This window comes from Capra hircus, chromosome 7 (genome assembly GCF_001704415.2).
Source record: "Capra hircus breed San Clemente chromosome 7, ASM170441v1, whole genome shotgun sequence".
In the NCBI taxonomy this organism is placed as follows: Eukaryota; Metazoa; Chordata; class Mammalia; order Artiodactyla; family Bovidae; genus Capra; species Capra hircus.
In genome coordinates this window covers 100949848-100963211 of record NC_030814.1, presented here as the reverse complement: position 1 = coordinate 100963211, position 13364 = coordinate 100949848, and the positions used below count along the sequence as shown (strand labels likewise).

The following is a 13364-nucleotide window of genomic DNA, read 5'->3' as shown; positions in this document are numbered from 1 at the left end:
TAGAAGCCAAATTCCTTCCCTGAGAGTGTTAGGAGTGGGGGGGTTCCTTAAATAGCAGATGGTCAGACCCACGAAAGATTAGGCACCAGGGCAACACGTGGCCTGGGTCAGTTATATAGTGCTCTCAAGCTCAAGGCTTCTCAGTTAGGGGAGGTTCAGCCTTCTATAACCGCTCACGTTCTAGGAATCATTGTTTTTATGCCGGAATTAGACTCTAATCGTACTGTAAGCAATTATAGATATAATTGCCCTTTTACTTTTTTGTAGGATATGGAACGTGGAACTCTGGGACAAACAGAGGCAAGTATTATTCCCATGATCACTCTTCTCTCTCCTGGGATTGGACTGGTTGAGTCTTTCTGCCACTGTGCAGCTTAACCAAGGTTTCAGGGTGGGGCTTGCCTTTGGGGGTCTGAGGTGCCCTGGGGCTGGCTGTTCCTTCCCAGAAGGCTGGGCCCATCCAGCCTTGGGTGGCTAAGATCCAGGCTTGTCTCTGTGACCAAAGGTGTCCTTGTCTCTGTGTTTGTCTGTCTCTCCTCGCCCCCTCCATCTTGTCTGTCTGTCTTTCTGTCTCCATCATTGCAGGCTACGAGAACTATGGTTATGGCTATGGCTATGGCCAGGATAACACCACCAACTATGGGTATGGTATGGCCACTTCAAACTCTTGGGAAATGCCTAACTCTGACACAAATGCAAACCCTAGTGCCATGGGTAGTGCCAGTGCTGATTCCGTTTTGTCCAGAATTAACCAACGCTTAGATATGGTGCCGCATTTGGAGACAGACATGATACAAGGAGGCGTGTACGGCTCAGGTGGAGAAAGGTGAGTGGGCACCAGCCTAGGGGCGGAGGCTTTGCAGGGTCACCCCCTGCCCCCTGGTAGTCTCCCCTTCTGAACTTCCTGTTATATCTGTCTGCTTTTTACTTCTTTACCATACTGCTGGGGCTTCCCAGAGACTGTGTAGGGTCTGTTTCACATTCCTTCTCTGGCTTGTGTCCCGTCTTCCCTCCATCCTCACCCATTGTCTGGTGGTGAGCCTCTTTTCCAGCTTGCAGAGGGCTGAGCAAGCCCACTCTGGGCTGGTTTCACTGTGACCTCTGAGTGGCTCTTCTCAGGGTTATTGTTGAATGACTCTTCCCTCTGGAGACAGCCATTTGAAGTCCTTGCAATACTTTGCACCCTGCACTCTGTCAGGGCAGGACCATTTCGGTTGTGTATGAAGGATGGGGTGAGCCCTTGGGCTGAGCACCGTGAGCTGGGCCATCCCACATAAGGCATGGGAAAGATGGGGGCACATCCTGGCCACCCTTCGGTGCCTTATCAGTGTGTAGCTGTTGAGCCTCAGAAGTGCCCCTGTGGGGAGCTGTTGATGTCCTCACTTTGTAGATGAGGAAAGTGAAGCGCCTGTGGGTTGCACCTCTTGCCCAGAGGCACACAGGAGCTAGGCCTTCCACTCAGATCTGCCTTCAGATTTGTCCTTGTCTGATCTGGTGCTGGCCCAGGAGTTCTGTGCCCTAGTGAGAGGTTTCAGTGAGAAGGGCACATGTATTTCTACCACGGGATTGAGTGAAGTGGCCTAATGGCTCCAGTTGACAGATGGGAGAGAGTAAGGAGGGGTCTGACCAGACACTGATAGGGCCAAGTGAGGCCCCAGGAGCACTAGGGCCAAGGGTGCCAAGGAGACTTCTGCTTGCATGGGCTCTCTAGCAAGCAGAAAGTATTGGGGGAGGCCCAGCACATCCCCTCTCCTTTTGCCTGATAGTCAATTGTATTGGATCTGAGGCTGCCAGATGGCGGAGCAGTGGGTGTGGGGGGGGTGGTTGGGCTGACATTGCTGCTGGTGCCAGCTGCCTGTGTACCGTCTTGCAGCAGCCTAAAGCTGGAAAGCAGGGTTCAGAGACAGAGTGGCAGTTGGGTCGCCCTGGCCTCTTCTTTCATGCTGCTGGTGCTTCTTAACTACCCAGCTTTGGCAAAGAGACATGTAGGGCCTGGGCCTGTGGGCTGCAGCCGAGGTTAAAACAGCTGTCTCTCATTCCACAGTCAGAACATCTGGCTTGCCTTCCCACTTGCTGTGTAGGCTGTCCTGGGCACCAGGGATGATATGAGCTCATATGAGTTCTGTTCTTGTCATTGGGCAAGCTTGCAGTGTCTTTGCTGGCAAATGTTCTGTATTCTTTTTAGTTTTCAGTGATGAGGGGGTTTGAGGCTTCCTGTGGATGTTACCAGCCCCAGTGAACAAAACACTGATGCGCTGGATTGCCCATGTATTGCGGGATGCCAGGATGCTTGGCTCTGCCCCTTGAGGAACAGCCTTGGGCATTATGACTGCCACAGACACATGCTCATTCCCTGTGGACCCGCTCTTCTCCGGAGACCTACTCTACCCTAGTAGTCAGTCCTTCTTAGGGTCTGAAAGCTGGTGTGTGGTCATATGCAGGCTTGGGGACATGAGCTGAGGGGACCTGCTGGCTTCTAGAAGTCTGCCCCGAGAAGCCTTTTAAGTTGGCATTTCTGAACGTTGGTCCTTTACAATGGGCTGGGGTAGTGCTGGAGTGGGTCTTCTGTCCCTGAAATGGGGAGGTTTGCTGGAAGGCAGGAACAGAAGCGTGAGGGGACCTGAGGCCCCCTTGATGCTTGTCATCTGCCTCTGCAGGTATGATTCCTACGAGGCCTGTGACTCGAGGGCCGTCCTGAGCGAGCGTGACTTGTACCGGTCGGGCTATGACTACGGAGAGCTCGACCCTGATATGGAAATGGCCTACGAGGGCCAGTATGATGCCTACCGCGACCAGTTCCGCATGCGTGGCAGCGACACTTTTGGCCCACGGGCTCAGGGCTGGGCCCGGGACTCCCGGAGTGGCCGGCCGATGGCCTCGGGCTATGGGCGCATGTGGGAAGACCCCATGGGGGCCCGGGGCCAGTGCATGCCTGGTGCCTCCCGGCTGCCCTCCCTCTTCTCCCAGAACATCATCCCTGAGTACGGCATGTTCCAGGGCATGCGTGGCGGGGGCACCTTCCCAGGTGGCTCCCGCTTTGGCTTTGGGTTTGGCAATGGCATGAAGCAGATGAGGCGGACCTGGAAGACCTGGACCACGGCTGACTTCCGGGTGAGTGAAAGGGGGCCCTTCTGGTCTGTGACTGAGAAAGTGAAGGGCCTGAAGCTGTTTACCCTGACCCTGTTCCCTCTTCTGACCCAGACCAAGAAAAAGAAGAGAAAGCAATGCGGCAGTCCTGATGAGCCAGACAGCAAAGCCACCCGGACGGACTGCTCTGATAACAGTGATTCAGACAACGGTGAGCCCGGATGCTGGGCCTATGACCCTTGCCCTCTGCCCCATGGGACTCCTGCACTGAGCTTGCTTCCTCTTGCCTTTCAGATGAGGGCACAGAGGGGGAAGCTGCAGAGGGCACGGAAGGCGCTGAGACTGTGGAGAAGGGCTCCAGAGCAGTAAGTGGCCCCAGCCCTGCACTCTTGTCTGTCTGTGGGGGAGGCCTGCGGACAGGGGGCTGCTTGAGCCCCGGCACCACAGAGCAGGCCTCTCCCAAGAACCACAGGCCAGCCTGAGTTATCCCTGCATGCAGACATGATTAGCACAGGGAAGTGGAGGTCTGGTAGAGACAGGCTGCTGGCAGCCACCTGACCAGAGGCTGGATTTCCTTTTCAGAACATGGCCCGGGGAGCCCTCTGTGCAAGGCCTGCTGGGAGGACGTGAGGCGCCTGGCTCTATGCCTGGCCTGGTACAGGGCCTTGTCATTTACAGCTGTTAGGAGCAACTACACAGGCTTTAACATTGACTGTCTGAAATTGTGTCTTAGGAAGGAGAAGACGAAGAGGGAAAAGAGGAGGGGAAGGAAGGAGGCAAAGAGGATGCAGAGAAGGGTGAGTCTTCTGAGTGGCCCGGGCACTGGGGGCTTTTCCAGATGCTTGTGGCGGGAGGGGGCCAGCTGAGGGCAGGGTTTTGGCAGAAATAGGCCCAACTTGGATCGTCCCTGTGTGGCTGACTATGTGCTGGTAGGGAGTGACCTCTCTTCCTCTTCCTGGTTCCTACTCTGGCCCTGATCTCAGACAGTACACTGGTTTTGCCTTCAGGTGGGTGGGGCAAGCAAAAGTGTGGGGGAACCCCAGGCGCAACCCCTGCCTTCAGGCCCTTAGTAACATGCAGTTCCGAGTCCTCAGTGGCTGGTGTCCAAGCTGGGACCCTTGGTGCAGTTTTTACGGCTCTGGTTTGCGTGTCCTTTCCCTTAGCACCTCTACAGCCCCTGTTGGGAGTCCGTGTCTCCCTATTCGAGTGATGAGCGCCAGCAGGTACCTAACCTAAATCCAGCCTCAGCCTACTGTTGCCGCGGTACCCAGTGTGGGTGGGCAGGGCCATGTGAGCTTTGGGGCCTTTTACCCTTGGGGGCTGCACTCAGGCCCTACCTGAGGCCTTCCTGCATTCTGCCACCTGGGTCCTCTGAACTTTTGCCAGTATCCCCACTGAGACAGCCTCTCTTTACCTTCCAGCTTCCCTGTGGCTCACTCTGCAGAGTGTGGATGTCCTGGAACGTGGTGGGGTCAACTCCCCACCCATCCCAGGGCACCCGGTCCTGCTTGCAGCCAGAGGCCTTGCTCAGACAGCTGCTTTCAGAAAGGACCCCCTGGAGTAGAGAGTGGATATCCAGCCAGAGGCCACAGACTGATAGCCATATCCTTCTGTTCCCACAGGGGTCCTGAGCGCCCAGGATGAGAGTGGCCAGGCCAAGCGCAAGTTGCAGGCAGGCAAAAAGAGTCTGGACAAGCAGAAAAAGCGGCAGCGAGACCGCATGGTGGAAAGGTAACCAGCTTCCCTCCACCCCTTTGCCTCTGCCTCGCTCTGGGGCTGCCTCCAGGAGAGCAGGGCCATAGCTCTGCTGCCTCACCGCCCTCTGGCCTCCCTTGGGAGCCGCCACCTGCTCGGCCGTGCATGGACCCTGCTTTCCGCCAGGCCCAGCTCCCAAGGCCTGATTCGTCCCCTGCCCCTGTGCGGCCGCCTGGCGACCGCTAGCGACTTTGGCCTGAGATCTGACACTGCTCAGCACCGTTGCCCAGAAGCTCCGGCGCTAGGTCACTTGGCACATGAGCCCCAAGGTGCACTGGGGGCCTGATGCCCCTGTGGGAGGGGGCCAGCTCAGCAGAGACTCAAGGTCCAAGGCGCCTGTGCCACCCCAGCTAGCTGCCAAGAGGCCGTCACCGTGCTCAGGAGAGATGGCAGCACCTGTGGGCTGTGGCAGCCTCGGGCCTGCCCTCTGCCCGGCCCGCCGGCCCTGTCAGGCCGGGCCTGTCTGCGGCTGAGCCCTTCACGCCCCTTGGTCGGGTCTGTCTGCCCTCAGGGCTCCCGCACTGGCGCTTGCCTCCTCCTCCTCCGCCTCAGACTCTTGCTCTTGCTGGACCTTCCTCAGCCTCGCCGGCGCCCGGCCCCTGGGCTCTCCAGACAAAGCTGACCCCGTGGCCCAGATAAGGACGTCCGGCAGAGGTAGGGACCTGCCCCGAGGCCTCGGTGGCGGCTGGCCTCTTCCGCCCCTTGCCACGGCGGCCTGCTCCGGCCCAGGCCCCAGACCCCGGGCTTCTGCTGTGGACACGCGGCCCAGACAGAGCACCTCGCTCAGGTGACTCCAGGCTGCCCTCTGGCAGGCCAGGCGGGCGCCCTCCTTCCAGCTCAGACTGGTCTCTTCTCAGAAGAGGAAGATGAGGCAGCAGGTGCCCAGGCCTGCTTGCCTCCCATCCCTCCCGACACTACCCCCAAGCATTCTGAGCAGAGGATGGGCTGGGTCTTTGAGCCCCTCAGCCCCCACAAGGAAGATGCAGCACCTTTCCGGGCCCTGCCTCAGGACTGCGTACTTCACTCTGCACTCAGGGTCACCTGGCTCACGCCAGGGCATCCTTCCTTTTGCTCCCTAGCTGGGCCAAGTGCACAAGCTCCTGCCCAGCCTCGGTAGAGAGGCCCTCCAGCAACCTTCCAGCGACTCCTTGCCTGTTGCAGCTGCTGCTGCCTCAGGCTTCAGCCTCCTGCCTGTGGGAAGGAAGAGCTCCTGCCCTGTCCCCTACGTTGCAGTAACTGCAGCCTGCACATGTTCTGTCCCTTTGCACTCCCAACCCCACTGGTCCTAGCCTGTCCCCCTGCTGGGACCACACCTCAGAGGCCCATGAGCAAGGCCTGTTTCAGGGCTCACAGCTGGGTTGGGTGAGGCAACAGCACTCTTTCCCAGAACCCTCTTGGTCTCAGCTCTGCGTTTCCCTCCTGTGGCAGGATCCAGTTTGTGTGTTCTCTCTGCAAATACCGAACCTTTTATGAGGATGAGATGGCCAGCCACCTTGACAGCAAGTTTCACAAGGAACACTTTAAGTACGTAGGCACCAAGCTCCCCAAGCAGACAGCTGACTTTCTGCAGGTGAGCCTTGGAGTGGTTGGTACAGCTGTTGTTACCCTGCAGACATAGAGTGGCCCACACAAAGCTTGATATCTCCTTGGTGTATCCGGCAGGAATATGTCGCCAACAAGACGAAGAAGACAGAGGAGCTCAGAAAAACCGTGGAGGACCTTGATGGTCTGATCCAGCAGATCTACAGAGACCAAGATCTGACACAAGGTGAGGAGGTTCCATCCCAGTCCTACCAGGCCGGACCACAGCCTTCCCTCCTCTGGTTCTCAGAGTAGGGTCACAACACCCCTCTGTTCCCCCAGGGAGGGTCAGTGAGAACAGCCTCAGGCCCACGTGGAAATGGCAGGGTGAGGTGAGGAGCTGGTCTGGCATTTTCCCCCAACTCCTGGGTCTTTCTTAGGTGTCTGGGACCAGTGGCGACTCCCTCCTTCTCCCCTCTACAGAAATTGCCATGGAACATTTTGTGAAGAAGGTAGAGGCAGCCCACTGTGCAGCCTGTGACCTCTTCATTCCCATGCAGTTTGGGATCATTCAGAAGCACCTCAAGACCATGGATCACAACCGGAACCGCAGGGTGAGTGGCCACCAGTGCCCTCCCACCATCCTGTGGGCTAACTGGTTTAGGCCTCTGGGGAGGTGCTGGGGTCATGACCCCTGCCTGCCAGGGGCAGGAATATAGACACATCTCCAGCCCAGAGCAATCAGCCACGCTACAGAAGGATGGGAATCGGGGACTCTGCGTGGCAGGTGGTGGCATCAGAGCCAGACCTTAAGAAGAAGTAGGCTCTGGGAAATGGGGACCTGCGTATGCATAAGGGCCAATGGCCAAATTAGGTTCAGATACCAAACAGGGAGAAGCATATGGTACAAGTGTTGTTGGAGGAGGGATTGGACACAGGTTCACAAGGGCTGGGCTGAGGGGCCTGGTCTTGCTCCTATAGGCAACGGAGTTTTTAAGTGGGGGACTAGTAGGATTAGAGTTGGTGTTAGACTAGAGACTTTGGGCACCTGTTCTGGGAAGGAGGTGGGGGGATCAGTGAAGGGCCTTGGGAGATGATGGAAGAGCAGTTTAAGAAGGTGAACAGAAGTTCGGCATGAGGGAGTGATGAAAGTCTGGGTTATTACAGATTTCTGGCTTGTTTATCTGGTGGACAGTGGTGCTGCTAAGATGAGGAGGGTGGGGTAGTATATGGTACAAGGAAAGGAGCGAGTCTGGCAAGAAATTTTAAAAGTTCTGTCTTGCATTCCAGTGTATTCCCAGGGTCTAACACAGAATCCAGAGTGGGTGTTCTTTTGGTTGAATGGGTAACATCCTGAATTAGAGCTAGCTGTTAGAGATCAGGTGAGTGGGGTGGGGCTTTGCAGTAGGGAGAGAGCTAGGAGGCCCAGAGCCAGGTCTGGGCTAGAAAGAGAGGCCTGGCTGCCATCACCTTGAACAATGCTGATAGACCTTATGAGCAGCAGCAGCAGCCAAGGAGAGTGTAAGGAATCATTTCTCAACCTTTTTCCATGCCCATCAAATTCATCTCTGGTCTTTTTCAGTGCAGTGATTCTCAACAGTGGGATGGGCTTAGAGATCTGGCTGGGATGGTGGAGGAGATTCGGGATTGGCATATACCGTTGACAGATCTGAAAAGATGCAGAATATGTCCATTGGCTTTGGCAACAGAGAAGCTGTAGGGATCTTGCCATGGTGAGATTTTTGGGTTGGTAGCTGATAAGGGTTGAAAGAGAACAGAGAGCAGACTGTAGAGAATGGATAGTGCATGGTATTAAAACTTGGAAAATTTAGGTGAAATGAATGATAGCTAGTAAAATACAAACTGATTCCAAAGCAAGTTGCCAAAAAAAAAAAGCTGTAACAACCAGCAGCCACAGAGGGGATTGGAAGGGTACTAAAAGATACTTTGAAGACACCAGAAGTAGTTGGTTATAGAGAGTTCAAGTATAAATACTATATTCTGTAAAATGCCAGATTTAGAAGTAAATAAAAAGCTTCTAGTTATTATTAATTTTGGTAACAGTTTTATTGATGCTCAATTCCCATACCATACAATTCATCCATGTAAGGTATACAAGTCAGTAGTTTTTAATATAGTCACAGTTGTGTAGCTGTCAGCCCAATTATAGAACATCTTCACCTCAAAAGCCATACCTTATAGCTGTCACTCTGTAACCACCATACTCCCCAAGCCCTAGGCAACCACTGATTTACTGTCTGTCTCCGTGTTTTTCTAGGCATTTCAAATAAATGTAGTCACCATAGTAAGTGGTCTTTTGTGATTGGCTGCTTCCGTTTAGCATGTGTTCAAGGTTCATCCATATTGTAGCATGTATCAGAACTTTATCCCTTTGTGTGGCCTAAGCGTATTCTCTTGTATGGATATATACCACATTTAGTTTATTCATGCTTCAGAATTTGGATTGTTTCTACCTCTTGGCTATTATGGATAATTCTATTATGATGCAAGTTTTTGTATGGACATGTGTTATGGTTTTTTAAGACAGGAGTGGAATGTCTGGGTCAAATAATAACAGTTTAACTTCTTGAGGAACTGCCAGCTTATCTTCCAGAACGGCTGTACTACTTTATATATATCCCCAACAACAATGTGTGAGTTCTGATTTATTCATATGTTACCAGTACTTCACCAGTACTGGTTATTATCTGACTTTTTGATTCCAGCGATTCAGTCATTCAGGTGTGCAGTGAGTTGTATCTGTTGTATTTTTCATTTGCATTTCCCTGATAACTGACTAATGATGTCAAGCATCTTATCATGGACTTGTTGGCCATTCGTCTGTCTTCTTGGAAGGGAAGAAATGTCTGTTCAGATACTTTATTTTTTAATTGGTTGGTCTTTATGAGTTAAGGTTTTTTATATATTCTAGATACAAGTCCTTAATCAGACATATGATTTGCAAATATTTTCTCCCATCCCATGGCATGGGTTTTTTCACCTTGATGTGTCTTTGCAGCACAAAAGTTTAATTTTGATGAAGCTCAGTTTATCTAAATTTTTTTTCTTTTGTTCCTTGTGCTTGGGGTATCATATCTAAGAATCCATTGTCAAATAAAAGGTCACAAAGATTTATCCCTTTGTCTTCTTATAGTGAAGGTTTTACAGTTTAAGCTCCTACATTTTGGTTTTTAATGCATTTAAGTTAATTTTTGTATGTGGTGTAAGGTAAGGTTCAACTTCATTCTATTCCATGTGATTTTCCAGTTGTCCCAACATCATTTGTAGAAGAAAGTGTTCTTTCTTTGTTGAATGGCCATGGCTCTCGCCAAAAGTCGGTTGACTACAGCTCCATGGATTTAGTTCTGGACTGTTCTGTTGTTCTCTGTGTTTATCCTTATGCCATTACCACACTGTAGCTTTGTAGTAAGGTTTAGCATCAGAAACGGACACCTATAACTTCCGCTCCTTTTTTTTTTTCAAGATTGTTTTGGCTATTCTGTGTTCCTTGAGATTCCACGAATTTTAGGACCAACATGTCAGTTTCTACAGAGAAGCCAGCTGGTGTCCTAATGGGACTATATTCAATTTCTGTATCAGTTTGGAGAGTATTCCTGTCTCAGCAATATTAAGTCTTCCAATCCATGAAAATGGAATGTCTTTGCTTTATTCAGAATCTTTAATTTCTTTCAACAATATTTTACAGTTTTCAGTGTATAAGTTTTTTTATTTTGGGAGATTATTAGTTTATTCCCAAGTATTTCATTCTTCTGATACTAATATAAATGGAATTGTATTCTTTAATTCCATTTCTGAGTTGTTCTTTGTACCTGTTTCAAAATAGAATTGATTTTTGTTTGTTGATACTGTATTCTGTAACCTCACTGAAGTTTTTATTAATTTTAATCATGGATTGTTTTAGTTCTGTATATCAGTTGTCTGTAGATAGAGATAGTTAAACTACTTCCTTGCCAATATGGATGCTGTTTAATTTGTTTTTCCTTGTTTAATTACCCTGGCTAGAACATCCAACATAGCCTTGAAGAGAAGTCCCTCCCTGACCCTCCTCTTGTCCCTGGGGGAGCATCGGTCTGACCATCCCTCATCCTGTCTCTGGGGGAGCATCGGTCTGACCGTCCCTCATCTTGTCTCTGGGGGAGCATCAGTCTGACCATCCCTCCTCTTGTCCCTGGGGGAGCATTGGTCTGACCGCCCCTCCTCTTTGGGGGAGCATCGGTCTGAATGTTGAGCGCGCTGCTTAGCTGTGGGTTTCCCATAGGTGCTCTCTGTCTGGTCGTTGAATTCCCTTCTGGTTGTTGAATTCCCTTCTGGTTGCATCTTGTTGAGTGTTTTTATTCTGGAAGGGTATGGGAGTTCGTCAGATGCTTTTTCTGCATTTATTGAGATGATCGTGTGGTTTTTGTTTATTTATTGATAGAGTGTATTTCATTGACTTGAGGGTGTTAAGCCACCCTTGGCGTTGTTGGGAAAAATCCTATTTTGCCATGGTGTATGATTCTTTTTATATGTTGTTGAATTGGCTTTTTGTTGAGAATTTTTGCATCTGTACTCATGAGATATTGGTCTGTATGTTTTTTTGTGATATTTTGGGGTTTGGTATCAACATAATACTGGCCTCATTGGAGGGACTGATGTTGAAGCTGCAACTGCAATACTTTGGCCACCTGATGCGGAGAGCTGCCGCATTTGAAAAGACCCTGATGCTGGGAAAGATTGAGAGCAGGAGGAGAAGGGGAAGACAGAAGATGAGATGGTTGGATGGCATCACCAACACAATGGACATGAGTTTGGGTGGACTCCAGAAGTTGGTGATGGACAGGGAGGCCTGGTGTACTGTGGTTCATGGCGTTGCAAAGAGTCGGTCGGACATGAATGAGCAACTGAACTGAACTGAATACTGGCCTTAAAAAATGAGTTGAGAAGTTTTCCTTCCTGTTGTTTGGAAGTTTGTGAAGAATTGGTATTAAATTGGTAGAATCTGCTCTGAAGCTGTCTGGACCTGGGCTATTCTTTGTGAGTAGTTTTTGTTTGTTTGTTTGTTTGTTTGTTTACGAATTCAGTTTCTTTTGTTACTGGTCTATTTAGATTTTCTTTCTTTCTTTCTTTTTTTTTTCCACCTTATCCCTCTGGACTTGGGATCTTAGTTCCCTGTCCTGAAATTGAACCTGGGCCCCAGTAGTGAAGGTGCCGAGTCCTAACCACTAGACTACCAGGGAATTCCCTCTATTTCTTTCTGAGTCAGTTTTAGTAATATCTTTCTGGAAATCTGTGCATTTAATCTAATACTCAATTTACTGTCATGCATTTATTCCTAGTGTTCCATAATCCTTTTTATTTCTGTATTGTCAGTAGTCCCCTTCTTTCATTTCTGATTGCTTTGAGTCTTCTTTTTTTCTTGATCAGTCTTGCTGAGGTTTAATTTTATTGACATTTGAAAAGAACAAACTATGGTTTGGGGTTTTTTTTGCTCTTTTTGTGTGTGTTCTCTGCTTCATTAATTTCTGTTCTAATCTTCTGCTTGCTTTAGGTTTCTCTCTATTTTAATGTAGACATTTATAACTGTAAGTTTTCCTCTGAGTACTGCTTTCACTGCATCCCATAAGTTTTGGATGTCTTATCCTCACTTTCACTCATCTCAAATTATTTTCTAATTTCTCTCTGCCTTCTTTTTCTTAGACTCATTGGTTATTCAGCAATGTGTCATTTAATTTTAATATATTTCTAAATTTCCAAAATTACTCTCTCTTACTGATTTCTAATTTTCTTCAGTGTAGTCAGACAGTATACATTCCATTATTTCAGTCCTTTTCATTTACTGAAGCTTGGTTTATGGCCTAGTAGTATAGAGTCTGTGCTATGCTTTGTACATTTGAGAAGACTGGATATTCTGTTATTGTTGCAAAGTGTTCATCTGTTATGCCTGTTTGGTTTTATAGTGTTCAAGCCTTTTATTTCCTTGCTGATCTTCTGCCAAGTTGTTGTTTGCATTCTTGCAGTGGGATGTTAAAATCAGCTATTGTTGAATTGTTGTCAGGTGCATCTATACTTAAACATCCCCCGATGGAGAGACCCTTTTATCATTATAAAATGTCCCTTTGTATCTTAGGAACATTTTTTACAGTCCGTCGTCTGGTATTAGTATGTTCAGTTCATTTTCTTACGGTTGATGTTTGTATATCTTTTCTCATCCTTTTCCTTTCTATTTATTTGTATCTTTGAATCTATTGGATCTAAAGTTTGTCTCCTGTGGAGCGCATATAATTTGAACTTGTTTTTCTATCCAATTTGACCATCTTTGCCTTTGACTGGATCGTTTAATCCATTTACATTTAATGTTACTATTTTTTTTTCAAATATTTATCTTCTTTAATGGTTTTTTTGTAAAACTTTGGGGGTATTATTAGTGGTTTCTCTAGGCCTTACTTTATATATATTAACTTCAAAAGTTTCCTTGATACAGTCATTTCAGTGGGATTAAGTTCCTCCTATGAACCTCTCTCTGCATAGGTTTTTGTTATACAAAGTGGCACATCTATCTATATGTGTTACAAACCCAGTAATGTAATACAGTGTAATTATTATTTTATGTAATATGTCTTTTAAGGAGCCAACAGAAGAAAGGAGAGCAGCAGTTACATATTTCTAGCTTTTGTTAAACTAGACTTACTGCTCATTTCTGGTTCTCTTTGAATTCTTCCTGTGGATTCAAGTTACCATCTGTAGTCGTTTCCTTATTAGCCCAATACAGTTTTACTCTCCCGACCTTCTTTGTGCTCTTACTGGCAAATATATTACATTTCTCTATGTTACTACAGGTCAAGTAATACAATTATTTATATAGGTTTAAGGGCTATATATTTTTTAAATATTTAAATATGTATTGTTTTATGCAGCTCCTGTTTAAATTAGTTGAGAGGACAGGAAAAGATATTGCATTTATAGTATTTCTTTATATGATTACCTTTATTGTTCTTTCTGGT

At 48.6% G+C, this 13364-nt stretch overlaps 1 protein-coding gene across 10 annotated transcripts in view; it reads left to right on the top strand.

Annotated features, from left to right (window-relative positions):
- AKAP8L (A-kinase anchoring protein 8 like) overlaps positions 1 to 13364 on the top strand; it is a 30958-nt gene that overhangs the window by 9671 nt on the left and 7923 nt on the right. The window contains exons 3-14 of one of the 10 annotated variants that reach the window (XM_018051307.1): positions 268 to 300; positions 586 to 826; positions 2658 to 3111; positions 3202 to 3298; positions 3382 to 3452; positions 3821 to 3884; positions 4710 to 4818; positions 6271 to 6412; positions 6505 to 6610; positions 6706 to 6750; positions 6924 to 6977; positions 7946 to 8032. In XM_018051307.1, coding sequence (XP_017906796.1) covers positions 268 to 300; positions 586 to 826; positions 2658 to 3111; positions 3202 to 3298; positions 3382 to 3452; positions 3821 to 3884; positions 4710 to 4818; positions 6271 to 6412; positions 6505 to 6610; positions 6706 to 6750; positions 6924 to 6977; positions 7946 to 7953 — 1424 coding nt within the window. In that variant the 3' untranslated portion in view covers positions 7954 to 8032. Of the gene's footprint in view, positions 1 to 267; positions 301 to 585; positions 827 to 2657; positions 3112 to 3201; positions 3299 to 3381; positions 3453 to 3820; positions 3885 to 4709; positions 4819 to 6270; positions 6413 to 6504; positions 6611 to 6705; positions 6756 to 6803; positions 6978 to 7945; positions 8669 to 13364 lie in introns of those variants that run through there. The other 9 variants (XR_001918364.1, XR_001918366.1, XM_018051304.1 and 6 more) reach the window with 9 other exon arrangements.